Consider the following 27,913-nt stretch of genomic DNA (forward strand, 5'->3'; position numbering starts at 1 on the left):
GTGTTGTGATAAAGGTCAGCGTGGTGGGTGTGTCCCAGGTTGTTGTTCTCTAACAAATTTATAAACCCTGCAGAACCTGTTGCTGCTGATTAACCTGTAACTCCCTCTCTCTCCTGACACGCCGTCTTTTTCTCATTCAGGTCTTTAGTCCAGTTATAGAAAGCCTCACCTGTGTGACACTCTCGCTCTCGAATTTCCGTGTGTTTCGGACTTGGACTTTGTCATTTCCTGTTTGCCGGATAGACGCCTCGCTTGCATCATGGCGCGACAAGAACAAGACTTACACCTGAGCTGACTTTTCCCAGCGTCTTTGAACGTCCCGCTAGGACAGCTCAGACCAAACCTCCCCTACTCCGAGCGGCAGTGAGACCCTTGGGCGCCGCTGAACTGGGCAAGATGATGGAGGACGTTTCAATGCAGTGTGACATCTACGACATGGACCAGATGAGCGAGGAGGAGATCCTGGCCTGTCTTGTGGCCGACACGGAGCCTAAATTCACAGTAAGGCCTTTTGGGTCACACTGATTCAGTTTAGACTGGCCCCTCAGGCCGCTTTGGTGCACAACAGCTCGTATTAACAGCTCGATAAGAAGACTATAAATCTATAAATGGTGTTGTGACATAATCATTAGCTGCAGCTGCCCGAGAGAGAGAGAAAAAAAAGTTGATTTAAGTTATATTTTCTATTTTATTGATTTAAAATTGCCCCAGGTCCAGATAGAAAATGTAATTTGCTCCATGCTTGGACCTTAAGCCACTATTTGAGGGATGTAGTGTCATATATTGGGTTTTTTTCCAAAGCAAAGTGTAATATTTGGTTCAAATTTGCCTTACAATATCAAAAATGAGTTAGACCAAGCCATAAACTGCTGCACACTGTAACTCCAAACACATTCAGAAAGAAAAGAACCAAAGTATGATTGCCCGTTTTAGATAGTTCAGATATGGAAAATTGCAGCTTCAGGCTTTTAAAAAGCCCTCCCCTCCTCTATTGTTCACTCTTGTTTGCTAAATTTTCACACCACCATGTTTTATAAGCTCGTCTTATCTCGCTCTTATCCCCATCTCCATCTCTTTTCTGGGGCCTGTTCTTCATTTGTCACGCTCTCACCGCATCTGGCAACAGATCAGTTTGGGGAGATGATTGCTTTCTCTGGCTCGCTCAAACGTGACATTACTGGGTTTTATCGGACTCGTTATCTCCTCCCTCAGGTCCCGTCGAAGAAAGCCAAACTGAAGGAAAGCCTGCTTCAAATAATGGATGATGAAAAAGACTGCTTGGATAAATACCTGGTCAGAGAGCTCCCCTTCGTCTTGGAGCCATATTTGGTTGCTCTTTTTGAAATTAAGCTGAGTCCGTGTTTTACAGAAGGAGAACCGCCGACTCCAGCAGGCTAGTCTACGCCTGGAGCAGGAGAACGACAGACTGGCTCATAAGCTGATAACCAGCAAGGTTGCTCTGAGGAGAGCGTTGGACAAGGTTGGCGGCTGCTCCCTGAAGAATGGCCTCTGAGGGGTTGATAGAATGGGACTCGACTCCTCTGAAAATTCAGTTTTGGTCAATGTAATTAGCAGGAATTTAGGATGAACTTCCCAGTAGTCTGAACATGAGAAAGGGGGCAAAGCTCCAAACTCAAGCATGGCACAGAGGGGGCAGGGCTAAAGCAGAGTCACACATACAGTTCATGGAATAACTGATAAAACAAGCCTTTATGTTTTTGCTGCAACTGAAATGCTCATTTCAGACCGAGGACCGAGTGGACGAACTGTCCAAAGAAGTCCAGCGAGTCAGACACCGGCTGCAGGCCACAGAGGAGGAGAAGAGAGGGAAAGAGGAGGAGGCTCAGATGGTACATGTTTCAATCTTGTGATGGCGTGACAGCATTTCCCCATGGTGACCAGTTATCCCTGATGCCATTCCCTCCCCTGGAACAGCTCAAGGAGGTGTTTCGGAGGGAGCTGGAGAAGGCAGAGCAGGAGGCCCGGCGGTCCTCCGTCATCATCGCGGACTACAAACAGGTGTGACCTTCAGGAGTTTCAGAAAGGCGTAAGAAAGTAGGGCTGGCTAACGCTGGTGACGCTCCTTCTCCTGCGCAGATCTGCTCCCAGCTGACAAACCGCCTGGAGCGGCAGGAGGCGGCCCATCGAGAGCAGATGGACTCCTTCAAGGTGAGAACTCGGCCTCCCTGAATTCTAATGTCCCGTGTGTGCAGAATAACAACTGCATCTCTATCTCTTCCTGCCCAGGCTGCGGCCATGGCCTGTCCTCGCTGCCAACACCTCACAGAGTCAGCTGGTCCACCGACGGCAGCTCAGGACTCAGAGGACCACGAGGTGAAGTGCAACAAGGATAGACCACAACAGGTGGAGCAGAAGAGGGACACCCAGGAGGAGGAGGAGTCCCTGAAGGCTCAGCTCAGGGAGCTGGAACAGGATTTGGCGCAGACCAAACTCAAGATGGTGGAGGCCAGGTGTAAGATCCAGGTCAGTGCAAAGAGAGGGGAATCTGAGCATTTGATGGGATCTCTGCGATCTAGAGATCATGTGTGATAGATTGGTCATGTGATTACTGCTTGGCGCAGGAGCTGGAGCACGAGAAGGGGATCCTGGCCAACGACCTCCAGGAAGCAAAGAACAGCTGGATCAGCAAGGCCTTCACCTCCCTGCGGACCTCCAGTGGACCAGGCCTTCACAGCATGAGCATACACAGAGACGGTGTCCCCTCGCTGGGCTTGAACTTACACGGCGGCTCCATCTCTGGATGGAGCGGCAAGAAGTTTTCATGGCCTCACAAAGAGAACCGGGGCAACGTGTCGTAGCTTGTCGTAAACGTTCCAGATGGATAAATACGGTTTGGCCTCTGTCATTTGTGCACTAGAGGGCAGTGTGGGGGCTCGTGACAAGCATAACCGGTTCTGATTGATACTGTATGCATGAAGGTCTGCTGCTACGTTCTGTATTTTATTTGTACATATTTGAAAGTTTCAATAAATCAAGCGTAACGCTTATTTGGTTATGACAGAACAAAAGTTGACAATTTACCGCACTGGTGACGTATAGAAAGGGTTCTTTTCCTATGACACAACAAATCGATTCTTCCTCTTTCACCGCTACCACAAGTAGCTTTTAAAGAACCGAGCAGCTGCCGCTGAAAGCCACAGAGGAGCGGACCTCAGCGAACTCTGTTATCTCTGAACTTTGGCGTGCAGGATCCAGCCAGCCAGTAAAGGAAGAAACAGAGCGAAGAGCAGCGCATATAAAACAGAGCCGCGTTACTCGGTAGCCACAGAGGAGTCGGGTCAGGCAACAGGGGCTGCGATGATTGGGTGGACCACTCTGGCTCTCCTCACGTGTGTCCTCAGAGGAGACGCGCTGGACCTGCTGAGGGCAGCTGCAACACCAGGGAGTGAGTATCAGAGGCATCTCAGTAGCTTTACTCAGGAGATGGAGCTTGAGGTCAGAAACATTCAGATCTGCTAAATGTCCTGTCCACCCTCTGAAACACATCCAGCAGCAAAAACCTGCGTCTGCAGCAACGGCTCATAAATGTTCATCTTATGTAACAGTGTAAATGCAAGATGGGACTTTTTCCTGTATATTCTGCCTTTCCCAGGTTTATAATTGTACTATTAGAATGATCAGACTGGACTCTGATTATATTGAAGCACTTATATCTCCTTCCATTCATCTTATTGCTAAAATGCATGATTAGTACATGTTAACATGTTTCATGCCACAATAAACATGTATAACACAGAAAACTGATTGTTTTTTTATTGTTTTGAGGTCCTGGGGGGCATCATGGTCCAGATCCACCCCCTGTTCCCAAAGTGCACTGCTGGTGCGTCAGTTATCCAAATGCAACGATCTGCTCCTGGCCCGAACCATCTCACTCCCCCCTGACACACTACGTCGCCACCTGCAGGTAACTATGAAAGAGCCTAATCGAACCGTTCATTCGTGTGTGTGTGTGTGTGTGGTGTGTGTGTGTGTGTGTGTGTGTGTGTGTTTGTACTCGCTATCTAATGGAGACCAGAATACACGACCAGAATAAACGTGTGTTTGTGTGTGATGGTCAGAGAGAGACACACAGAGTCTGTGGTCAAGACGTGTCATCTGGTCCAGCCTGACTCTTCATCATCAGCCCTCAGTTCGTCCTCCTCATCAGAACGGGTACCTGCTTTGTTTTAACACTACGATGACAAACAGAACCTTAAAACGTCTTAAAATCATAGTCAGATTCTTTGCTATTTGAGTGATGAACTATTTGTTGGTTGCTGCTTCATCTCGTAGCGTGGCAGCATGAATACATATGAAGGAATTGCTGTTATCTGTCTTTTCTTCAGCGGTGGTTCTGTCACCTGCCCAACCTGAAGCTTTTCACAGATTACATCATCAACATCACGGCTGTTGGCGCAGACAAGAGCAGCTCCTATCTGTCCAGCTTCATGTTGGAGGACATATGTGAGAAAAATAATCCAGAAGCACTGAAGGAGAAATTAGCTTCAAATAATTCACCGTTCTTTGTGTTTTTGCAGTAAAACCAGATCCTCCAGTCAATGTCCAGGTTTCCTTGAGTGCTAAAAACCTGTGGGTGAGTTGGTCTCCTCCCCCAACCTGGGGTAATATGGACATCCTTCCACTGAAATACCACATCAAGTACCAGTGGACCGTCAGGGGAATTCACAAATCTGTCACAGTAAGCAGTTTTAATCACACACACAAGCTTTAGGGGAACCCCATCAAATCTTTTTTTAAAAAGTCCCATTGTGGGAATCTGCTTTCTTTTACATTTGAAATTGCTCATAAGGTTTTTTTGTTTAACACCCGGAGCACCTGATCACAGGACACACATTCACTCAAACTTCCTATCCGTTTTCTCCTCCAGCTGGGTCCGTTTGAGAGCACCACGGTCAACCTCAAGGAACTGACAGGAACCAGGAGATCCTACCTGTTCCAGGTGTGTGCAAAAGAGCTGCTGGGTCTGGGCAAGTGCAGCAACTGGAGCTCACCTGTGAAAATCACTTTACCCAAAAGCAATCTGTAGAAAATCACTTTGCTTTCTGTTGGTTCTACCAAGGAAACCTGGAGTAAAGTCTCAAAGCCACTGTTAACAGAGGTGCTAATATCAATATTTATTTATAGAGAAATAAAAGGATTTTTTTTGGTAACTCTTGGTTTGTTTTTGGTTTTATTGTTAAAAAGGTAGAAAAAAAAACCCTACAATTAATCTGTTACATCCACAATCAGTGGGGTGACAAACTCAGAGTGTCTGACACCCAGAGTGAAGGAGGGCTGTCTGGGGAGGTGACCTTTGAACCTCTCTGGGCTGTATGCTCCGGGGCCAGGATTCATGAAGGAATTGCTTGGCCTCTTGGTCCGACTCTGCATGGAGAAGGAGGGCTGGCGGTGGTGGTAAATGTCCGGGTTGGTGGTGTTGTACCTGGCCGGTCCGGGACTCTTGGAGAGATCCTCCGCGGGACCTCCAACGTGTCTCCGGGATGAGAAGCTGTAGCTGGCACCTGAGGGTTTATGGGGCACCTGGCAGCCCATCAGATGGGGAAGAGTGTAGCTGCAGAGTGGAGAACAGGACATGAATCCGCTGCTGGCAACCACCGTCGACAGCGTCACTAACCTGTTTGGTGCCGGCACCGCATCGACCCCGCGATATCTGGTACGCCCCCCCATGGTGTAGGAGGGTGCTCTGCAGTGGGCGTTGACAGGTGGAGCCTTCTCTGGGCTGTAGGCCCCCGGCCCCGGAGTGTGGAAGGGCTCAGCTACGAGTGTAAGTAGCAAATGTGCCGTTTCAGCATTATTTTTTAATAACAGGGCAAAAAAAACAATTATCCTGTTCAAGTTGGTTTGTTTGATGTACGTGAAAGTATGAAAGAATTTAAATATCTCTTTCATCTGTATAAATGAACTCCAGAATGCTTGCCAAAAATATATGTTAGCAAACTTGGGAAAAATCAATGAACCGTGAGTTTAGGACAAACTGAAAATGTCTCTGGTAACAAAGTAGTAAAAATAAATAGTCCCTGAAACTGCAGTAATTGAGTAAAAGTGCACTGGCTGGAGTCTCCAGTACAGTTTGGGTTGAAGTACCTTTTCTCGTGGGCCGTCCTCGACCCAAGATGGAGTAGGAGGGGCTTTCCATGCGACCGAACCTTGTCATCCTGGCATCGTAATGGTACCTGGGTCCGGGGCTGGAGTCCACAGTGATTACTGCCGACACAACGTTCCCACAATTACTCCTCCCAAACCACTGAAAACGCCACTGAAATGAAGAGGATCCCAGGAGCTCTTACGGGTGCTGCTCATGCGGCTGTGGAGCGAGTACGCCGGGCTGCTGGGCTTGGTGACATCGTGGTTGATGTACCCGACTGTAGGGGGCAGAGCGTAGCGTCCAGGACCCGGACCTTCGAAGAAGAGTAGGGGAAGGAAGAGGAGGGTGATGGAAGTGATGCAACACTCTGGCTCAGGCTGGATGGCCTCTGATGGTTTCCATATGGAGATCTTTGACTTTTCTATAGCTCCACATTCCCCCCCTCCTCCTTCCCTCTCTCTCTCTCTCTCAAATAGACTTCGAGTAGTAGTCGAGTTTAACAGCAAAAACAAGCGCGCGCACACACACACACACACACACACACACACACACTCTCTCTCTCTCGGTTCTCCTCCACTGACCTCTCTCTCTTGCTGAGATTATGGGTCGTTTCTTCTCCACCTCATCCATCCTCTGCCTGTTCTCTCGTTCTCCTCTGCTCTTCTTCTGTCATCCCTTCTTTGTGTGTCAGTGGTTCTCTTCAGGTGACCCATCACCTCCTGGGCTGAATTATACATGAAAAGGAGTGGATGAAACTCTATCTTCGCCGAGCACGGCCCATCCTGCAAGTCCTCCTAGTTCCAAACCAGCAGCGTTAGAAAAAGGAAGATCAAATTTAAATGAAAACTACCTTTTTTCAGTGGATGGTTTGAAAAGGACAAGAGTAAAAGTATTAAAGTATCTCATTTCATGTGGATTTTAGGTAACTACGGCAATTTTGTTGCAATAATGCACCAAAATAATGCATAAAAATGAAGCTTTCTTTTAATTAACATCCAATCTATGACTGGAAAAATAAAACTTTGTGGCGTTTCGAAATGTTAAATCAAAGTAACAGTGACACAAAGTGCCTCCGAACTCCACGGAGATATCCATATTTGCTCACCTTGGTCTTAGACAAAGGAGAGTGGAAAGGTCAAGTGCTGCCAGTGAAGAGCCAAATCAGACTTTAATGAAGATCCGTTGCTCGGAGCGTCGCAATTATCATTTGATGTAATTCAGTTGTCGTCCCATTCTGAGGCATTAAGTTCCCTCATTGTGTGAAGCTTCTCAGCTAACAGAGCTGTACCGGTAACTAATAGCATCCCGGTGCACGTTATTAAAAATGAAAGCTCTCAACGTCGGTGTTCTGTTGCAGGAGGATGTCGGACAAGCTCACGCCGCTGTAAAGAAACGCTGACGGTCGGTGGGATGAAAATGTGACCAGGTGAGAACGTGTTGAGAGACGATAAATTTCCTGCTCCCAGTCCATTCACGGGACTCTTTTTAGAGCAGATATGATCAGCACGCTAATCTTTGAGGTTTTCCCATTAAGTTCTTATGGGAATATTTGACCTAGGTGGGGTTCAATGTACACTTTATATGGAGTAACAATAATAGTGATCAAAACATCCATTTCTTCTACATTTGAATACATTTTAGTTGCTTCTTCTTGTTTTCTTGACAACTGTCAGCTTGATGGTCTCTATCACAAGTCTGGTCCTGCTCAAGGTTTCTTCCTGTTAATAGCTTTTCTGGGAAGTTCTCATTCAAGGTTCAGGATTTTCATCCAGACTATATTGAACAGGCAACATTAAAGAGGTGAATTTAACGAGTTTTCTGCATGTTTTTCCCAAAATAAGCTCTGTGTGTATTTTTTTTCTTTTCTTCTTTTATTTTTTAAGGGTTTGGATCAGTCAAAGTAGCTAAACTTAAGGCACAACTCTATTTTTGCCCTCAACCCTTAAAATGATTAATGTTGATTAATTATTTATCAACCTCAAGAATCTTCCCCTGAATATTTCCGGTTCATTTTGTTTCCAGGACTCTTTAAGCATTATATCCAGCATTATATCCACGATATTCGCACTGCATCTGCGTTAACTCAAATGTGTGAGGACTGTTGGCTGTGCTGTCGGTGCAGCAGACCCTTCTGTCAGGGAGACAAATTTCTCTCAAGGGAGACAAACGAGACTTTGACTTGGAGAGAAAACTAAAAGTCTGCGTTTCCTGTGCTCTCACTCCAACTTTCTGCTTATTCCCTCCCTGGACCAGAGATCTCAGATCAGGGCCACGGCCCAGTTAAACCCCATCCTGGTTAAATATTAAGCACCAGTGTTTCTGAGTGGTCAGGGGCTCTGAAATAAGACTCCGCGTGAAGGAAACCACCTGTCTTAGCGCCCCCCTTGTAAACCCAGGTTATGCAAGGAACACCCACGATGCCATCTTTTTCTCCAAAAGTTGAGTTCAGGTTCATTTTTATGCAGTTTTTCAGTCCGGAACCCAGTCCTCGAGCGCTGCAGTCCAGTTTTCGTTCCTCCCAGCTACGGCGAGCGCGTCCGAGTCTTCCACTTGTTGGTTTACAGCCCTGGGTTTGCTTTGTCATATTCAGATATTCTACCGTTAAGTGGAGGCAAAAACTGGCACAGGCCGTGTCATCAACATTTTTATACACCATTAGAGGTTAATAAACAACTTCAGTCATTGTTATTACTCCACTAACTAAACATAACTTAAGAAATAAAACATAACTTTATACAGTATTAAATATGCTGGTACAAATAATACAAAAATAAAGGCAGTGAACATCGTACACGAACGCCGTGGCGTCCTCAGTCACATGCTGCCGCTCTAGAAACTCTGGGGGGAAACCAGTTTGGCACTTTACCCACTGGATCTGTAAGATGGAGCTCTAAATCCCCACCTGTCGGGCAGCATCGGGGTGGTGAGTGGCCACTAGGTGGAGCTTCGGATCCACAGGAGTGACTCGCCAAGACGTTTGATTTCAGGTTGTTTTGATGAACTCGTGTGCAAATTTGGAGCAGGTCTTATTGGGGCTACGTCCAGGGACCAGGCAGAGCTGCCTGCACGGCGGTCCCAGGGAGTCCGGCATCCCAGTCCAAGTTGGTTCCACCTTTCCAGACGTGTGGACCAGAAATGATAAATACGTGAAGAAAATCCCAGTTTTCTGATATCGTCACATGGCCACAGTTGTTCAGAAAGATAAGAGAGCAACCTCTCTGATGCTGGCGTCTGAAAAGGCAGCGTGCGCTAGGACTTATCCCCTGGGAGAACCTAAATCAAAAAACAAAATCTGTTCAGAGCGAAAAAAAAAAAAAAAGGGCGTTTATTACGAGTCCGTACTGCGAGTTTTTGTTCTCAATGTGCCGGCTTGGTGGATGCTTACCTACCTGGTTGCGAGCTTTGTGGGAATCCTGCATCAGCACCCTCCACTGGTCGTACAGCTTCATGGACATGTTGCTGCAGCCGTACGGGAGTTTGCGCACCCAGTTGAAGAACTGCTTCAGCTCCCTGCGCAAGGTGGACTTGGAGTCGCAGGAGCCCGTCATCAGTCGCTCTGAGGAGAGACGTGAGCGTGACACTAGAGTCGTCGCATTGACCCTTAACCTTTTAGTACCCAAACCTCCGTTCATCCCTGAGGCTAAACGTGAAACAAGAAACCTTCAATGCCTGAGCTTTTCATTTGGGAATATTGAGTCACAGCAACAAGTCGGCGGGGTGACCTTTGACCTCCAAGCTACGATCGTTCATCCCTGACTGAAAAGTCTGAATTAGTGCAGAACCTAGAGAAGAAAATCCATCAAAGGATTCTTGGATACCAGAAAACGCCGGGCGCTGGGCCTCGAGTCTTATTAATCCCACTTCATTCGACTCCACAGCAGTTATTGCTGAGTCGTGACAGCGTTCTGGGCCTGGGGTGAGAGTGTCTGAGTGCCTGCTCACCACTGTGGGGTGTGGATGCAGCGGTCGGGTGGCTCCACTCGCTCCAGATCCCGGCTTTCCGAGAGCCGTAGATGCCCACAGGGTTACAGCGGACCTGTGGAAGCAACCTCGTCATTGATCCTGGAGAACAGATTCTAAAGCGGAGGCTCACGCGCGCTGGCACTGCCGTACCCGGGTCGTACCTGGACAAAGTACACGGTTCCAGGTCGCAGCCCTGCCAGCCTACAAGACGTCTGATTGCCAACGTCGTCCATCACCTGCATGAAAACACAAACACAGATGAGCCGAGCTGGAGGTCCGACCTCACTGTTAAACACCGGCGGGCACCAAGGTAAACACAAGATGTGCGAGGCACAGGGCGGGAACCACGCAAGACCTAAACATCCATGCCTTCAGCGCTGTTTAGTGGCCGCTGATCAGCGTGTTTATTGAAATGTTTTCGCGTAATCGTACCTGCCGGGCGAAACCTGCTCTTTGTTAGCGGCCGCAGACCTGCGCACGCTGGGAAATGCACGGATGTAAAGACAAGCAGCCACCCACAGAACATGGGAACGAAAGGTTTCAGCGGGCTAATGAAGTGACATGAGGACGCCGAAGCATCTTTACGGCCATATTGAAGACATTAACAGCTGAAATGTGTCCTTCTGTTCTCCAGCATGACCTCATGATTAAGGCCAGTTCAGAGAGGAGTGCAGTTTGTTTTCACCGCTGAGCCTTTTAAAGCCTCTCTGATTTACTCTCTCCTCCTCTGGAGCGGCCTAATCTCCCTGCCGCCTCTCTCCACTCCCTTTTCTTTTCTTTTTCCACTTTGCGAGCGAAGACTTGCTTGTATTACATGTGTGTAACTCCCCCTTAATTACCACCGAATCCTCCTTTGTACCCAGAGGACTTGGAAAAGAATCCTCAGAAGAGCCATCTGCATGGACCGAGCTTCCACGCTGTATTTTTCATTCATTAAAACTCTGAGCCGAGGTATACACAGAGGCTCCAGCCAGGGTCTTTCTGTCTCCTGATCAAACGCCGACTTCTCCTCCTGGCAGTGGAGGCCTCAATCAGACGAGATTACAGGTGATTACGGCGTGAGGATGAGAAACAGCTGCGGCAACGCTGAAGTGGCGCATCTGTTTGCGCGGACAAGACAGCGAGAGCAGATTTACGTCCTTCTAACATGTCCGCTGGTTCTTTACCTTCCAGTCCTGGCTGTCTTCCAGCCTGTAACGGATCTGGTATTTGGCCTGAAACAGGAAGTCTTTGAGGGCGGGCGGAGCCTCCCAGCGAACACTCAGCTGGTCTTCCAGCTGGCCCACGCGGCCGACGATCACACCTGACGGAGGGTCCGTGGTCACTGGGGGAGGAAAGACAGTTGAACAGGTCTGAAAATCAATCCAAGCAATACCATCACAGTGCACGTCTTAATGCCACAAATGTAACTTTCCTTTAGATTTTTTTCAGTATTAAAAATAAATCATTTCTGTAGCACATCTAGGACATGGGGTGTAAATAATATGTGGTCCAAATATTACAAATTTAAAAGCTAATCACTGCTGAAAATGAAATACATTTAGGTGATAATTATTAAAAATAGTTGAAAAGAAGTATAACCCGAGCCCAGAACCCTGAGGTACTCCATTGACTCCTGCATAATTAACTAATACTTTTGAGCTAATTTTCCTGAGTTAATTTGAGTGGGAAAAGTAAATACGGAGTGTCTTTAAATTTAAAAAATCCTTTTTTTCTTTCAGTTTATGTGAAATTTGTAATTTTATGCTAGCTGTTTCAGAATCCAAAGGGTAAAGCCATAAAGAAAAAAAAAACCTGAAATATTTATAGAGAGAAACGGAAATGACATCGGTCACATCCTGATGTTGTTAACTCTGAAGGCAGAGGGACCTTTTCTTCTGCTGCTTGGACGCTAACGTCGTTGAGTGCAACCATGTTAGCAAACATTTTCTAACTTAAATGTGAGGGTAGTGTTTATCTAAAGTCGTGCCTCCATCCAACAGTGACTCTTTTAGCTCTGTTTTGGGTCTTCGCTCCGTTTGATGCCGAGCAGATTTTATCATTAAAAGCAGCTGCTGGAAAAGAGACTGTTGCTGGCTGGAAAACCGATCCGATAAAAGGCTGAGCGGAACCATCCACATTCTCTCCTCTTTCCCGACAATCACTGATTCGGAGTCCTTATTATTATTTTTAACGTTTACGTATTTTTGCAGAGAAATGTCCTCAGCCCGAGCGTCGGTGCTGCTGAAATCCTGCGTGATTTTGATTCATTCCAAGAATTCGGCGACTTGTTTGTACGACTCTAATGTAATAATCAGAGCAAAATGTCAAAAATGTACAAACAATGACTTCACGAGAGGCACAGAAATTAGCTAATACTGTAATTTATTATGGCAATTAACGAGCAACCTGCAAAGTTAACGATTCACTTCTGGTAGACAGATGGCCCAGATTATCATTTTTAGCCAAAAACACATCGCTGGCGGCGTTCTGCTGCTCTCAACGTCTAACTCCATATTTAAGTATTTTTCAGCTCTGGCAGAGGTTTCTGGTCTCCAACTTCGACTGACGTGTGAGCAAGTTTCATCTGACAGCAATTATCATCCTGACAAACAAACACACGGTGACGGAACATTATTTTAACTTAGCTTTGGGTTTTACCCTTTTTTTTTTACTCGGAGTTCTCATCATAACGTCCCCGAGTGTCAGTAAACTGGCAGGGAGGAAAACCCTGGGAGCAGTTTGGAAGCTGTCCGACTGTGGGACACAGAGTTCCATCTTTGGGGGATAAAAGGTGTATTTTAACACAGAAGTGAAGGATTATATATGAGAAATCTTTATAAAAATCTTAACGCACTGATGGAAGATACGTTTCATGGAATAAATGTATAGCTTCAAAATTAAATTCCAGTTCCAGCATTAATTGGGGAATTAATTAAGAATGAATATGTGGTAAATCACAAATGTTTGAGTTTTACTAGGAAATGTTATCGAATCTCAGCCTCGTTATTTAATATATATATATATATAATATGAATGGAAAAAGTCCTCATAAGATTAGAAAGAATAAGCAATTGTCAATATTGTTTAACTGCTTTAGTTGAGGGGGTCCTTAGGGAACATTTCCTTATTACCAAAAAGGTTCTAATTGATTAGGATCATTAGGTGATGACAGGTTACACATGAATCATGGTTGACAGAGGTCATCACGTAGCCCATCCCCCACACTGCTCTACAAGTTTGCTCAAGTCTCTCGTTTTTCAGGGCTCCCCATGAACGAGGAATGCAAAGAAAAGTGTAGGTGTTTCTGCCTCGCCCTGATAGCCGATTAGACACGAGCCTGACTCATGGCAGCTCCTCGTGGGCGTGGCCTCCATGTTTCACGACCTGTTGTGGCTGTGGAAAATTGGGAAGAGTGGCCAGAGAAAAAAAAGTTCAGGTCCAGAAACCACCTACGCTTTACCTGACTCAGTTTCTACACTCTTATGGGGACCAGCCCTGCCCTCGGGTTGTGTAAACACGTGTGTGTGTTTAAGTGAACATTTCGCTCCGATGGATGTGTGCTTCCTCGACACTGACGTACTCAACCCTGAAACTCTATACACTGTTCTCTCATTTACATTTCCCAGCAACCAGGTGAAGAGCTTCAAGCTAATCAGGTTTTATTATTCCAGGTCCGTGTCTCAAAGCCTTTAAAGCCCCAAACTCCTCTCAGTCCCCCCCTCTTCCCCCCCGGAGGGTCTCCAGCCGGCCCGGAGACAGGATTAGGTTAAGCAGAGAACATTCCAGTGCTATAAAAGAGGGTTAGCTAGGAAAGAGAAGATGAGCTCATCAAAGGAGAGGGTGTTTTCAACACCTCCACCCACCCAGGTGCCTGAATGGATGCGCGACTTCTTTTAGGGGATAATGAGCGCAGACAAGAATGTGGTCTTGTTGCACGCTTCCTTTGCTAAAACCGCTAATCTGTGTGAGTAGACATGTAACACGGCTTTAAAAGGGAACACCTTAAATTAGCCGAGCTAGCCTGGGCAACTAAAACCATATATGGTTGTGTTTTTCTCCAACCTTCAGGTTTGAGGATAAGTAACATCAATAACAATATCGTAACCAAACAGGAGTCGAGCTGTTCAAATCATGGAGACTTTCAGTTTGTTTTTTCCAACTAAAGGCTCAATTTAGCCGTCCTAAAGCTATACATTTATTTTAATGATTTGATTATTCTCATGACTCCTGAAATCAAACATCTTACTATCAAGAACTACTGGAATTTAAATCCCTGACAGTATCATTTTTAATTTTAGCAAGCTAGTTAGCTAGCCTTGTATTTGTAGATATATCCTTTATGTCAGAAAATGATTGAAAACATTAATCATTTTATGACAGCCAACCATTTGCTTTTTTAACGGATATAAAATGAGAATATGTTAACAGGTAGGATCACTATTTTTCATCCACTGCAAGTGACCAGAGGGCTGATGCACACTGGGATCTAAGATCTACAGAAGCAGCGGACACAACGGTCAGAGGTCAAGTCTCCTCACACTCACCCACGTCTAGGATGTCCAGTGTGATGACGTCAGAGGTGGCCCGACCCAGCTGGTTGGACGCCTCCACCCAGATCTCGTAAGGGGTGAAGAGGTGGAGGTCTCGGGTGATGCTGCAGGAGTACGGCTGCACGTGGGTGTAATCCTCACACTCCTTCTCTTTCCCATACCACCTAAAAACAGATTTAAAAAAACTCATTTTACCTGTGAACACTTCATTAAACTTTCCCTTTAACTTTTCCTTCAACACTGAAACTCTATAGTTGAAGAACTGAGCTTTTCCAAAAGACTTCTGCCTTTTTTTTACCAGCTTGAGGTCTTTCATTCTGCTTTCAGGTGTATTGTATTTTCTTTATTTTCTTTTTTCAGAGGTGTTTCAAGTTAAAGACATCTGAACCATCTTTTGGTTCTTTTATTTAAAAGCTTGTAAAGTAATCCATATACATCTCTGTGCGTATTGTTGAAATAAATCAATCATCAACTGCATTTGGTGGTTATATTTGAGCTCCAGGGCTAGCATAGTCATTGTGTAGCATTTTCTGCAGTATTCAAAACTGCTTCCAGATGATAAATATGGTTTTACTACTATTTATATGCTTTAATTTACAACTAGCAGAAGGCCCACTTTAACAAACTGCACTTTTAGGCCTACAGGTTGAAGAAATTGACATTTGGTCACAATTTAGTTTCTGAGTTTTATGACAAAAGTTAACAAACGGCACTCTAAAACACAGCAAGGATGCAACAAATCTTATCTGCCATTTTGCGGCTAAGATCCAAATCTGTCACTTGCTACAATTGTCTGTTGAGCAAAGAGAAGAGAGGATTCTTTTTAAAAATATATATATATCTTATATTGTTAAAGACATTGTTGTAACAGTGTGAGTCTACCTGAGTTTGTACTTGAGTGCGTACTGCGTGCTGATGTGCGTCTCTCCTCTCCCTCCTGGGGCCCAGCTGCAGGTCAGGTCTTTGGTGTTTCTGGACCAGCAGGTCAGGTTGACTGGCTTCTCGGGAGGCACTGGAACAGACGGGAAAGGGAGGAGTGACGGTGGATGGACAGGTGAAGAAAAATACAGTGAAAGCAGAAAATGTGGGGTAATTCACCTGCTGATGATGTTCCTCTGAAATTGGTGTTCTTTTCTTAATAGTGTGTGTGTGTGTGTGTGTGTGTGTGTGTGTGTGTGTGTGTGCGCGCGCAAGGGAGCGAGTGAGGGGCTGGGGGCTCTGATTGGGACAAGCTATGGATTCTGGCCAACATTCCTCATGTCTAAGAACACTGGGTGCTTTCAACACCAATGTGGCACAGAGACAATCACCCATATGTGTGTGTGTGTGCGAGCGCTTGTTCTTACTACGAGGTGAGGACCTCAAGACAAATTTCAACTGTAAAATGAGGACATTTCTTGGAAATTGGGACCTTCTGTCTGGTCTTCACAACTTCAAAGAGCTTCAAAGGTTAAAACTTGGTACAGTTAAAATTGGTTTAGGTCAGGGTTTGACTTAGGCATGTAGTTCTGGTTGTTGGGGTTGGGGCCTGGAAAAGGAGATGTGTCTATGAAAGTCCTCGCAAAGGTAGCAGTACAAGTGTGTGTGTGTGTGTGTGTTAATATTTCATTTAATTTTACACATCCGCAATAAACATTTTAATCCACCTTAATCCATCTAATTTTCATCATTATTCACTATCAGCTATTTCCGGCATTCTGACCTGCAAATATGAGGCTGCTCAAACTTCAGATTAACAATCACTATATTAAATTCATTCATGGAAGTTATTCTTATTACTACTTTACTTTACTACAATTGTGAAAACAGTAGTAGTATCCAAAATTGAAGAAATATTTTATTGTCCATGTCAGTATTAATTAGATTTATGAATAGCAACACTGGAAAAATGAATGGACACATAAAAAAATAAATCAGATTTTCCAAAGATAAAATGGGGTTATTTTAAAGGTTAAGAAAAGAGCTCCACCTTGACAAGAACAGCCAGTTAAAATATGAAGCATGACGTGTCCTCTGACCTGCGGTCTATGAGTGATAGTGCGGAGCATGGACCGCACATGCACAGCATTTCGCAGCACTAAACATAAAATACAACCTTCAAAAAAGTAGTGCAGGAATACGTGCAAGGATCTGAACCTACTTCCAACGTAGAGGCAGGACCCCGCCAGGATGTGGCCCTTGTGGTTGTGGCAAACCAGGTTGTCGCCAGACGTCTGCCTGGAGGCGTTGAGTCCCGCCAGCGTCACACTGAGGTTGGTCGGGCTCAGCACTCGGTACAGAGAACCTGGCAGCGGTTGACCGTTCAGCGTCCAGAACAGAGAGCTGGCGTGGACGCCCAGGTCAGAGTGGATCCAGCAGCTGGCCGTCAGGTTGGAGCCCATGTGCAGGACGGGGTCCTGGGGGTAGATTACAGCTACGTCTGGAGTAAGAAAGGGGCAGATGGATGAGGTCGGTCCATTGACAGTGATGTCATCGTCATTATTATTATTAACCTTTATTTAACCACATTAAAGAAAACAGTGAGATCAAGACCCTCTTTTGCAAGGTTGACCTGGCCAAGGAAAAACAAATAACAATAACAAACATTAAAATGAGTTTTTTTAATTACAATTTGGTCAAAAAAAATTTAAATAGTAACAACATAAAATTATAAACTCAAATAATTAAAAAAATGTAAAAACGCAGACGTTGTTGAAATGATTTTCCGGAAAGCTTCAAGTGAAACTAGATTCAGTTCAGAACTTAGTCAGTATTGAGGATGGATCCAGTTTAAACACAGCATTGTGGAGAGTTAAAGGCCTATAGTTTGATTCACTGTCTGGCTTTGCAAGATTTTTGTCAAAACCTTCTAAATTTTCTCTGCTGTTTTGTCCTAAAATGCTTTTAAATAGTCTGCGCCAGAAGGCAGCTATAGATTTAAATGTCAATTACAGTGTTTAATGTGCTCCACAATTTATAACATAATTAATTCCACTGAGAAAACTTTAGCAGATTGTGTTGCCTCCAACAGGGTGGGAAGAGCTTGTCCTTTACTGCAATCAGCCACAAGGGGGCGACTGAGGTGCTTCACTCCTGTTGGAACTGCCTGAAAAGAAAAGCTATTTTAATGAATATCAAGTTTTTTTTAAGAGGTTTTGGATTTACATTTTTTTATTTATTTATAGATTTTGATAAATTACAAATTCCTTTTATCTTCTAAACTCATTGTCTATTATTTTGTTAACATTTTCTTAATTACACTTAAACACTTACACTTTATTCACTTTGTAATTATTAATCACATGATTTTTTTAAACTCTAGTGGCAGAAGAGGAGTTAGAACAGGGAGAAAATGAAGATAATTTTAGGGAATTTCACAATACTCGTGTTGTCGAGACAACGTAACATCATCCAAACCTAAGACGATGCAGATCCCAAAAACTAAAACCATATTGTTCAGACTGGTTTGAGTCATTTCCTCTGAATTTTAGGCTAATAAAGATCGATTCACTAACAGTTAATAGTTGCTGTGGAGTGTGATGGTTCTTGTGGTTGACTTTTTTTCTCATGTTCTTTATGTAAGTGAGCCCTTTAATTGTGATATGGTGGCCAGAAAACAAGCAGGTGATACAACGTCTCAGCCAAGACGCCTGCTAACTGCGGCTAACCTGCTGTTCTTCGTGGCTCCCTTGGAGGAGGTTAAATCAGCTACAACTTCTCATCGATATCAATTCCAAGTCCAGACAGAACTGAGAATTTTCGGTGGTTGACTTTGTCACCAGATACAGACGTGAAGGTGGGGGGTAGTGATTAGCCAATAATGTGCTGGTCCAGCTGAATAACAATTAGTGTTTATGTACTCGAGGCTCTGAGGCCGGGTCAGTGCCCTTGAGTCAGCTCCTCCACCTTAGTTCAAACCCAACGGCGATGGACCCGATTACTACTGTTTATTGTCTCTGCCCGACGCTCTTGCGGCAGGAAATGGCTCATAAAGTGTTATTTGTTTGGAGAGGCTGAGGCAGCCCGCTGTTCGGCCTTGACCGGGATGGATGAAGCGGAGAAAACGACACCTCTGTCTGTCCCGGAGCCCTGTTCTACAGGGCGATGGCCCTGCAAAAGCGCGCGGCAGGCGCACACACAGGACGTTTTCAGGGGCTCCTGACAGTTGTGCAACTGTTGGAGCTGCTGTATCGGAAACGGAGCGAAATATTCGGAGCTGAAAAAGCCTCTAGCGCGGGCCACGGATAAACCCGTCTCTACGCTAGCGAGAAAATTCACTTGTGGGAGATGGATAAATGGAGGCCTCTCCATCATCACAGGGAATAAAACAGTAACAACCTATTAGGTCCCGTCATAAAGGAAGTGTCCCAGTCCTATTGTCTCCCAAATAAATGTTCTTTATTTTATTAGCTGTCGCTCAGGCTGGAAGAATAACAGAAGGCTCCTCCAGCAGCAAGCTCACCATAAAAACGAATCCAGCCACTTAACGAAAGAAGCCGTCGCAGATCTGATTTATTTACGTTACTGTGCATTAAGCTGCCGGTTCACATTCTCCAAAACCCGAACAAATGATGTCAGCGCTCGGTTGCGGTCTGCTGAGCGCCCCCCCTCCCCAACACACACCTCTCCCTGCTTCACCCCGCATGTGTGAAAGGAATTATGGCCCGACTTGTTGAAATTCAGCCTCCCGGGGGGCCGAGTTCTCCCTCAGTTGGGGATACAACTGCTGCATCCAGCAGGAGGACATCAGTAACGGAAGGCGACCTGTGTCCCTGAGGGGGGGTTACTGGGAAAGAACCTGCAGAGTTCTGCTGGATTCTGACCCACTCTGACAACATTCAGCCCGAGATATCAACATGAAGGTGACATCATGGACACACTCAAACAGCACATACTTGGAATGTGATTTACAAAACTGCTCATATGACAGCAGCTGTAATATATTTTACGCGCATTTTTGTTAAGTATCATCGTTTTATCTGACTTATTTACACTCAAGTTTTGTTTCTTTGCTAATGTTGACTAAAATCAGCCCGGTTCAATATCACGTTTAATTCAAGCACACGCGCTCTCGTGCACCGCGGTTGAAATCCCAATTTACAGATGTTTTGCCATTGGAACCCACAGCTGGAACAGCAGGACAGCGTGACACCTGGCTAAAGCAGGTCTGCGGACCCCGCATCGCAGCCAGAACCCGCGCCGAACCGCGACCGGGCTGCCACCTCGGCGCAACGGCGCGCAACTTACGTGTGGACAGGGCGAGCACGGCCGGAGCGTGCAGGATGACGAGGAGCAGGCAGAGATCCGAGACGAGCTCCATGTTCCCCTCGGAAGTTTTCTGTCCGGGTTCCTCGTGTTGTGGTGGTGTCGCCTCTTTTTTTCTTTTTAAGGTCGATCTTGGAGAGAAATTACGCGCAGGGGAAAGAAGGAAAAACAGCCCCAGTTCCGGCTGGAGCCCGCAGCGAGGAGGGACGGAGAAAGTGGGAGCCGCGTTCCCAAAGTCACAGCAAGCACTCGGCCAAGCGAGGGAGCGAGTCGCGTCCTCTTTGCACTTCTTTTCCTTTCTTAATGCTTCCTGCAGCATAATCATACACAAGTTCATACTTTTTAAGCCCCTCCTCTGTCTCTACCCAGTCCCCCCCCTTCCGTCCTTTCACTTACTTTTTTCGTCGACCTCTCCCCTCCAGTGATGGGAATCACAGTCGGGACCTGGATCTCGCACATTCTTTGGTTTGGTCGTCCCGCTGCTGCGGGGTTATTTTTCCTTTTGTTATTATCTGCCATGTTTTATAGTCGTTTCTGATGTTTATCCAACGGGTTGTTCTTAAAACCACCGTTTCTGAGAATCATAATGTCCAGCGTGTGGGATTTGGCGGCACCCAGCGGTGAGAATATAGATGAGAGATTCCAATTTCTGCGGCCAGAGGAGATATATTTAGAGATTAGCGTGAGAAGGCCAGTTTGAAGCGGTAAATATGGCAGACGAAGAGGAAAAATAAGAGGAAAAGTTCACATTCATGTCTCTTCGCTACAAACACGCTAGCTCCACGCTGATATCCAAAATATAGTCTTGGATTCTGAATACAAAAAACCTATTACTAGGTTTACCTATACTATTTAAATTTTATTTCAAAATATAGTACAAAATCTGTTGATAACTCAGGTTCAACCTAAAGTCCCAACCTAAAGTTGCTAAACTCAGGTTATACTCTTGGTAAACTTGGTTCCTTATTAGGTTTTGTTATATATATATACTCTAATAACTCTTGTGGGTCATATGTCAGGAACAGAGGCAAAATCTTCTCCTCAACTATGTGTTGTTATCCCTGTCAAAATAATAATGATTTGATACAGTTGACCAGCTAGTGTCCCTAGTTATAACACAATATAACAACATAACCTTCATGACGCTAGCTGCCATTTATCTTTTATACAATGTTTTTTAAAGTTTAAAATTTTAGGTTAATGTCATAGTGTTGCTTAAACTAAATAGGTAACTTGTTGTTTATCCCCACAGGATCTACGTGAAACAGTTAAAAACGCCTTACATCCAAACACAAGCGACGATATAGCTTTGCTTAGTCATTATTGCTAAACACACAATGACTCAGCATGAGTCAAGATGATAAATCCCAGGAAAACCCTCACATTTATTCTGTGTTTATTTAAAAGGACCTTTTCGGTCAGGATACCCTCCATCCTGCACGTAAACAAAGAAGGAAAAAAAAACCCAAGACCTTTCACCCAAAGGAAGGTTTCTTCTTAAAAAAGAACCCCAAGAATTACAATAATTTCGGGAAAAAGATGTCAACAGAAACCAAAATGATGGGTAACGTAACTACAGTCTTTTTTTTGCCTCCAGCCGGCTGACTCACTCATCACAACACGGGGAACTCTTGTGGGAAGGGTGGTAAAATCACATGTGAAGCTTCTTTTGTTTTCTTTTTTAAACGTGACTCATGAAATTCCACCAACGTCAAGCGTCCACTGAAGCATGAACCTACAGGAGACGCAGCTCGCTTGCCCGCGGCCGCCCTTTCCCCCTTCCTTGAGCCTCGTTTTTAGCATCGGCTGAGCGGAAACATCTCCGTGGGAGTCCTCTGACGCAACTCCAGTTTGCCACCGCAGATGCCGGAGACGGGCCCCAAGCGCGGGGACCCTGTGGGGAGAGGAAATGTAATCACACAAGGTCACGGTGGGATTGAGAAATCCACATTTGGATCCCAGAGCGTGTCTGGAGAACAGAAACTCTCCTCGTGCTCATCACCTAAATGGCGGCTGTGACTAATGGTGACCCCCCAGTACAGCGGTTTAGTCCCGGTCTTCGTCTGGTTGGACCGGCGTTGAGTCATCCGAAAGCCTGACAGCTGACCTTTGGATCCACAATGTCGCCCATTCTCCCCGCTCAGAGGGGTCGCTTGTTCCCATTCAAGTCATTCCCTTTCAGGAACCGTTGAAAGGGATTCCGCATTTCCGCTGTGTCACTTTCCGGACGTCCATTGAAGGTAGCCTTTAACGGAGAGATGATTAACGGTGACCAGTCCCCCCCAGCTTCATCCTGCGTGAGGAAAATGTTGTCACATATTTCATGCTGCCACATGCAATCTTTCAGACGCCCGCCTGTCTTCCAGGCAGAATGTTTTTAATCTGAAGCGAGGAGCCAAAGACAACCGCCGTGGACGATCCAAAGAGCGGATCGGGCGGAGCCATCGGCCACGGCGCCATTTGAGGATACTTCAAAACTGGCTGGAACGAGATGAGAAAACAGGCCCGGCGTGGTGGGACAGTTCCCTCTGCCCCACGGGGGAGAACCCAAGAATCCTAGTGATGCATTCTGGCCGTGCTAGCAGCCCAGTTCTGGATTAAGTCGAGTGACCTCACCAGTTTGGTCCAGACCGAAATATCTCAAAATCACCATGAAATCTCGTACAGACGTTCATGGTTCCCAGATGAAATGTCCCCGTGTCTTCAGATTCCCCTGACTTCAGCTCTGGTGCCACCTGGTGGATCGAGTCTGTTGCGCTTTTAGGACACTTTTTCCCCATCGAGCGCAGTTACTCGTTAGCATAGCATGCTAAAAACAAAACTAATATGTAATAAACGAAGCATCAGTGTTGACATGTTGATGCTGAAATTGTGTCTTTTTGACGACACAATGTCCAACTGAGATGCAGAGGTCCATTTAAAACAGGTGTTTCACTTTTTGGATTTTAAAAAGAAATGTACAGTCTTAATGAACAGTTTCTGATAGCGCAGCTGTAGCTGCAACATTATAGATTTAATAAAGAATTTTTGCTAAATGGTAAATATTTGGCACATGTTACATAGTATAAGGAAGTTAGCAATGAACTGTTAGGCCAAGGACAACCTTAGTGTACTGTAAACTAATTCTAAATTAAAGTGGGTTTTTGTTTTGTTATATTTAGGAATAAATCTATAATTCAATCAATGTCTGACAGCCAAATTTGTTCAAGTGGACACATGGAAACAGTAAATGTGTAAAGATATAAGACAAAAAGCATTTAAAATTGGGAAACAGTTTTAAAAAGAGATGGTATCTTTATATTCTTCTCAAAAGTTTTTTTTTTTTTGGTCATATCCATATTCTGGCTCTCAAAACTCAATAACGCTAATATAGATGAGACAGAGGAGGAAGCGAGCGGATGGACGGAGATTGAGTTAGAGACTTGGAGACAGATATTTGGAGGGGGACAGGACAGGGGGCGTCCAGGGGGGGTGGGGGGTAATCAAGGAGAATCAAGAGGTTTCCTCTCTAATACCCACAGGCCTCTGCTCAGCCCTCCCTGATTGGAGGGAAGGGTTTGTTTGAAGAGGAGGTCAGGACCATCAGTACCTTGTTAAGCAAAAGTTGTGTCCAGAGGAATGAAGATGGCTGACTCCTTCCTTAGGAATTCATTTGAGGACAGTGTGTGTGTGTGTGTGTGTGTGTGTGTGTGTGTGTGTGTGTGTTTATAATACTGACTATAAAGGAGTGGCAGTCAGAAGAGGGATGGGATTGTGATTTTAGGAGGACCCTGCAACCCCCCTTCCTAACATAGTTTCTGAAGCCAGGATAGCAGCGCTGGCATTCGGCACAATAATGCATGACAGATGTACATCAACTCTCTCCCGTTTGCCTCCCTCCAACCATCTGGATCCAATGTGTTGCTGGTGATGGGCATCACCGAGACGTCGGCAGACTTCTCTGAGTGATCCTCTGTTTACCATGATCACTAATGTTATTGCTCACTCGCATCTTTTTGCATCCGTTTATAGCGTAGCACATTAAATGATGCCGTTCTGAACCTTTCTGTGGAGTTAGATTTGAAGGTCAGACAGTGTCTGGCTGACTTTCAGAAAATACGATTTTTGGGATTATAAAAACACTAAAGAACTGTGCAAATCATTACCTTTTAGTGCAAAAGAACATCCAATTACAGGCAAAAGAATGTAAAGAACGTATCATCAAGAATTTTGCTATATATCACAATATGAGGGAATCTTGTTTTATTTTACCTGCATTTTCAATTGCCATAAAAACAAAACTCTTAATTGAAGCACCTCAACTATCTAGTACTTTTCTGTCACTTTGATTTAATTGAACACTAATCAGCTATCCAGAAAATTGAAGCTTGCCTTCCAGCCCAAACTCGCTTCAATGACTTTAAAACAATAAATAAAGTATATTTTTAAATTTACCAGGAATTGAAGCTGATGCACACGCTCACAGAACAGAATGATGTATTACAAAATGAAACCACCTCAAAGATGTTTCATATCAAAAGTCACTGATTGTTAAACTATTAACTAAACTTTTAACCACCTAAACTAATATCTAAACCTATATATTTTTTTGAACTAATCAAGATTTTCTCCTGACATTTTTACTGGATGTTGTCCTCTTGTGATGTAATGACGAGGTTCGACCAACAGGTGGCGACACCGACACAAGACACTAGAAACCCGCTCGCGACAAAAATAACTTCCTTTAACGCAAACACGCAGACACAAAAAAATAAAAATCGAGGAGGTTTAAAGGTCATAAATCTACGATTTTCCGTGTCACACACGCAGCAGTCGCGTTTCCTCCCAAGCAGAGCAAAGTTTGGGCGATGTAGCGACGTTTGGACGGGTAAAGACGGGAAGGAGAGGACGGTGACGAGAGCAGAAATATGGCGAATATCTGCTGCGTCACAGCGCTCTGGCGCTTTTAAAATCGCTTCCTCATCGAGATAAATGTCTGCAAACAAATGACTCTAAGAACACAACAGACAATTAAACCAAACTAAACAAAGATGACGTCATTGCTCATAAACCTGCCAGTTTCGCCTTTAAGTTTATATGCCGAACAATAAATGTATATATTTAAATATATATAAAAATATATATATATTATGATGTCTATTCTTAAACTTGTTTTTAATATTTAATTCCAGTTATGGCCCCTCAGGAACATAACCCAAGTTTGCAATGCACTGGGATGCTATTTTTGGCTCCAGGAAGAACCAGAGCACTGGGAGAAAACCAGTACGGGTGTGAGAAGAAGGCGCCGTCCCCGGGGTCACGCCATGCTGGTGGATGGGGACGGGTTTTCTCCAGGGAGTATTCCTGCCTGTGCTTGCCGCGGTCCCCATTAGGGTGACGCTAGTCGGTACGAGGGAATACGTACCGACTAACGTCAGTACAAGGAAGCACCTGCGAGAACAGATTCTTGGTCATTTAGGCCATAACCACACCTTTATTTTCAGAGCATGGGCAATAAAATGAGTCACCACAGGTGAGAAATCGTTCACGAATGTTAACGAACAACTGGGACCAGAACTCCATTAAACTGTAAATGAGATTAATGTGGTTTTCCCGTCATCTCAGTTTGAGATTACAGCTTTACTGCCGCAGGAATGGAGTGTTTTCAGATCATAAAACAGGAAGGCCTGAAAGATTCCTTCTGTTATCGTTCCTGGTGTTGACAAATAATGGAAGGAAGGGGAAGAAGGGCTATCCTCCCTTTCACATCTTCTGTTTTCTCTTGAGAACGCCTTCGCTTTCCCCTCGGCTGACACACTGGGACAAATGCTGTGGCGTGGAGACGTGTGCAGCTGGGCCCGCTGCACTTATATAACCCTCACCTCGCTTTGGATCCAGCCTGTCTACATTAGCGTTAGCTAACAAATTAGCCCGCGCCGTCTCATCTCAAGCGATCTAAAGGTCGTGATCTCCCCAGGTTTATGAAGAGTCTAATGTTCAACCAACAATGACGTTGCAAGTGTTCCAGAGAATAACTGGCAAGATTATTGAGTGGAGCACGTTTGTGATGGCCGCCAGCCAAGGGTGTGACTCGGCACATCTGCTGCTGAGGGACGCCCGATCTCGCATCTCAAACCGAAAAAGAAACTGACGGGGCGACTGTAGGGGTGGTTCTGCCAAGAGTTGCTGTGGTTTCCTGATTAAAACAAACAAATAAATCATAGAGTCTCCTGAGAATAGTTGAGGGAGGGGGGATCACAAATGTGAACCCAGTACATGTTTTGCTCTTCTTTCTTTTTTTTGGCTAACTCGATAGCATATTGGTCATTCACGGGTCAACTCTTCTGGGTCAGGGAGACTGATAGCATGTCCTGTCAGATAACCAGAATAGTTCAGTTTAGATGTTATATAATTCAGAGAAAGGCGTCACAGTCTGGAGCATTTTTACAAGTTGCTAAAGCCAAAACAAGTCGGTCCTCACCCTAGGCCTGCAGCTACAAACCTGTTTCCATGTTGGCTCATGGTTTCTCAGTTGTTAGCAACAACTTGGCTACTTTCCAGAGACCAATCAACTGGAAAAGATTTTTTAAAAATGTGTCTGTTTACCTTAACCTTTCCTTCTACCTCTATTTTTACTTTGTGACACCTCTATCACCAGGGTCACCATATTTCAGGGTCTACTGGGAAAGAGGCCTGTTTTCTGCCCTTTAGACTCACATATAACTCAAATTGAACAGTAATTAATCCGATGCATCATCCTAATTTCATTTGGAACCTCATCTTCCTCCTCCTCCCCTCTCCTGCTCCTCCTCCTCTAGTCACTAGACACTTTCACTTTGAGGAATGTTGCTGCTCACTTGTTGCCGCGTCTCCGGACATGGCTGCTGGCCGCCGCATGCGGCTCCTGGAGCGGACTGCAGAGTCACGTTGATGCACCCTTTCCTGCCCTCCTCCCCCTTTCTCTCCCCCCTCCTTCCACTCGGCTCTTAGACGCGCGTCTGCGGCAGCAACTCTCGACAGAGCTACAATTTTTGGTTGTCATTTGACGCGAAGAGGAAGGAGCCGCCACCGAACCGGTCGCCAGGGTGGAAACAGAGCTGCGGTCGGACGCAGTCGTGCGTAATCGGAACGAAGCACCGGCAGTTGCTTTTTCTTTAGTTGTTATGGAGTAAAAACAGCTGATTGTTTAGGTGAGTGAACCCGTTGCTGTCCAACTGTCACCCTCCTGAGTCTTTACGCACTAAAGTGGACGCGCCCTTCTGGGAGATCACCGTGACAGTCAAGCTGTTCATGTCTCCCCGGCGGCCATAAGGTCGCTTTTTCTTGAGGAATGAAAGTTATTTATGAGCCGTTTGAGCCAGCTGGACTGCAAATGGTTGAGATCAGTTCCTCATTTGTGCGCAGACTCCAGGGAGGGAAATGAAACTTTAATCCGGGTTCTGCACGTGATTTTTGCTCATTTCTTTGTGTGCAATTTCCCACTTTACGCCGCTGTAAATGACACAATTGTGTTATTAACGCACTTTGCTCACTTTCGGGCTGCGATCTTCTTTCTTATCCCTTTATCTGTGTTTATCTCCAGCCTGGGAAGTTTCTCCAACCTGTTTTCTGGAGGGTGTTGAGACACAAACTTTGGCCTTGAAAACTCGGAGGTTTGATTATTTGACAGAAATTCAGCACAGGGATCTCTTTTTTGTCAGCATGGCAATAAAATTCAGTCAGCACCAGCAAATGATAGATTTTAGCCTTTAATAATATAATCGGATGCATAAATAAATGGGTTAAATGGCTGATTCCCAGCAGTGTTCTTGGCTGAGGATCAGTTTGGGATGCCAGAGTTTAAACATCAGCTGGTGCTAATCCTTAAACAGACAACAGGGTTTGAATACAAACCTCCTGCAGCTGTAAAAAGGAGCCACCATTTAACACCAGCAGAGGGAGAGCAATGTTAGCATTTATTTAAATGATATAAAAATCTGTAAATTTGTGACTTTTTAAGTGAAGGGAAGGCGGTGTTAGCATGCCGTACGCTCATTTACCGGGTGGTGAATTCACTGTTCTCATGCTCAGAGAGGTGTGAGGTCAGTGA

General features: G+C 45.1%; 4 protein-coding genes and 2 long non-coding RNA genes across 11 annotated transcripts; 3 read left to right on the forward strand and 3 right to left on the reverse strand.

The window, feature by feature from the left end:
- The first annotated feature begins 83 nt into the window (after positions 1-83).
- Positions 84-3,008, forward strand: rabgap1l2 (RAB GTPase activating protein 1-like 2). The gene is made up of 8 exons (XM_057059561.1): positions 84-501; positions 1,213-1,293; positions 1,370-1,480; positions 1,746-1,850; positions 1,936-2,019; positions 2,098-2,169; positions 2,248-2,484; positions 2,583-3,008. The coding sequence occupies exons 1-8, from the start codon at positions 397-399 to the stop codon at positions 2,817-2,819; spliced, it is 1,032 nt and encodes a 343-aa protein (XP_056915541.1). The 5' UTR covers positions 84-396; the 3' UTR covers positions 2,820-3,008.
- A 136-nt stretch (positions 3,009-3,144) lies between these two features.
- ebi3 (Epstein-Barr virus induced 3) lies at positions 3,145-5,171 on the forward strand. The gene is made up of 6 exons (XM_057011446.1): positions 3,145-3,406; positions 3,787-3,925; positions 4,080-4,173; positions 4,347-4,464; positions 4,539-4,699; positions 4,889-5,171. The coding sequence occupies exons 1-6, from the start codon at positions 3,319-3,321 to the stop codon at positions 5,045-5,047; spliced, it is 759 nt and encodes a 252-aa protein (XP_056867426.1). The 5' UTR covers positions 3,145-3,318; the 3' UTR covers positions 5,048-5,171.
- odf3l2a (outer dense fiber of sperm tails 3-like 2a) lies at positions 5,172-6,736 on the reverse strand. The gene is made up of 5 exons (XM_057011566.1): positions 6,688-6,736; positions 6,309-6,494; positions 6,106-6,225; positions 5,636-5,777; positions 5,172-5,572 (listed from the first exon to the last, which is right to left on the reverse strand). Exons 1-5 carry the CDS (start codon positions 6,734-6,736, stop codon positions 5,227-5,229), a joined length of 843 nt encoding a protein of 280 aa, XP_056867546.1. The 3' UTR covers positions 5,172-5,226.
- A 2,001-nt stretch (positions 6,737-8,737) lies between these two features.
- Positions 8,738-20,264, reverse strand: crlf1a (cytokine receptor-like factor 1a). 5 transcript variants are annotated; one of them, XM_057059529.1, is made up of 10 exons: positions 20,242-20,264; positions 19,828-20,155; positions 16,742-17,020; positions 15,484-15,613; positions 14,596-14,765; positions 11,236-11,393; positions 10,231-10,305; positions 10,049-10,142; positions 9,496-9,662; positions 8,738-9,379 (listed from the first exon to the last, which is right to left on the reverse strand). In XM_057059529.1, exons 2-10 carry the CDS (start codon positions 19,898-19,900, stop codon positions 9,356-9,358), a joined length of 1,170 nt encoding a protein of 389 aa, XP_056915509.1. In that variant the 5' UTR covers positions 19,901-20,155; positions 20,242-20,264; the 3' UTR covers positions 8,738-9,355. The 5 variants fall into 5 exon arrangements, with proteins under 5 accessions (XP_056915509.1, XP_056915508.1, XP_056915510.1 ...); XM_057059528.1 differs by having other exon boundaries at positions 8,738-9,398; XM_057059530.1 differs by having other exon boundaries at positions 9,492-9,662.
- LOC130512966 (uncharacterized) lies at positions 19,139-22,704 on the forward strand. The gene is made up of 2 exons (XR_008946567.1): positions 19,139-19,442; positions 19,708-22,704. It is a non-coding gene; the product is annotated as an uncharacterized LOC130512966 (long non-coding RNA).
- LOC130512964 (uncharacterized) lies at positions 21,225-27,151 on the reverse strand. Of its 2 annotated transcripts, XR_008946564.1 has the most exons (3): positions 26,682-27,038; positions 21,848-22,138; positions 21,225-21,739 (listed from the first exon to the last, which is right to left on the reverse strand). It is a non-coding gene; the product is annotated as an uncharacterized LOC130512964 (long non-coding RNA). The 2 variants fall into 2 exon arrangements; XR_008946565.1 differs by having other exon boundaries at positions 21,225-22,138; positions 26,682-27,151.
- Positions 27,152-27,913: the final 762 nt, after the last annotated feature.

This window comes from Takifugu flavidus, chromosome 16, assembly GCF_003711565.1.
Source record: "Takifugu flavidus isolate HTHZ2018 chromosome 16, ASM371156v2, whole genome shotgun sequence".
In the NCBI taxonomy this organism is placed as follows: Eukaryota; Metazoa; Chordata; class Actinopteri; order Tetraodontiformes; family Tetraodontidae; genus Takifugu; species Takifugu flavidus.

Bases quoted from the DNA above. Each gene is read 5' to 3' on its own strand.
- crlf1a (XM_057059532.1), bottom strand. From the start codon at position 20,182: ATGAACTTGTGTATGATTATGCTGCAGGAAGCATTAAGAAAGGAAAAG. The intron at 15,614-16,741 runs GTAGGTTCAGAT...CGTCTGTTCCAG, and splicing joins GTCCTGCCTCTACGTTGGAA to TGCCTCCCGAGAAGCCAGTC. The intron at 9,399-9,495 runs GTAGGTAAGCAT...CGCTCTGAACAG, and splicing joins CCCACAAAGCTCGCAACCAG to ATTTTGTTTTTTGATTTAGG.
- odf3l2a (XM_057011566.1), bottom strand. From the start codon at position 6,736: ATGGATGAGGTGGAGAAGAAACGACCCATAATCTCAGCAAGAGAGAGA. The intron at 6,495-6,687 runs GTCAGTGGAGGA...GGAAACCATCAG, and splicing joins AATCTCAGCAAGAGAGAGAG to AGGCCATCCAGCCTGAGCCA. The intron at 6,226-6,308 runs GTAAGAGCTCCT...TTGTGTCGGCAG, and splicing joins CAGCCGCATGAGCAGCACCC to TAATCACTGTGGACTCCAGC.
- ebi3 (XM_057011446.1), top strand. From the start codon at position 3,319: ATGATTGGGTGGACCACTCTGGCTCTCCTCACGTGTGTCCTCAGAGGA. The intron at 3,926-4,079 runs GTAACTATGAAA...TGTGATGGTCAG, and splicing joins CACTACGTCGCCACCTGCAG to AGAGAGACACACAGAGTCTG. The intron at 4,174-4,346 runs GTACCTGCTTTG...TCTTTTCTTCAG, and splicing joins CGTCCTCCTCATCAGAACGG to CGGTGGTTCTGTCACCTGCC.
- rabgap1l2 (XM_057059561.1), top strand. From the start codon at position 397: ATGATGGAGGACGTTTCAATGCAGTGTGACATCTACGACATGGACCAG. The intron at 1,294-1,369 runs GTCAGAGAGCTC...CGTGTTTTACAG, and splicing joins ACTGCTTGGATAAATACCTG to AAGGAGAACCGCCGACTCCA. The intron at 2,170-2,247 runs GTGAGAACTCGG...CTTCCTGCCCAG, and splicing joins AGCAGATGGACTCCTTCAAG to GCTGCGGCCATGGCCTGTCC.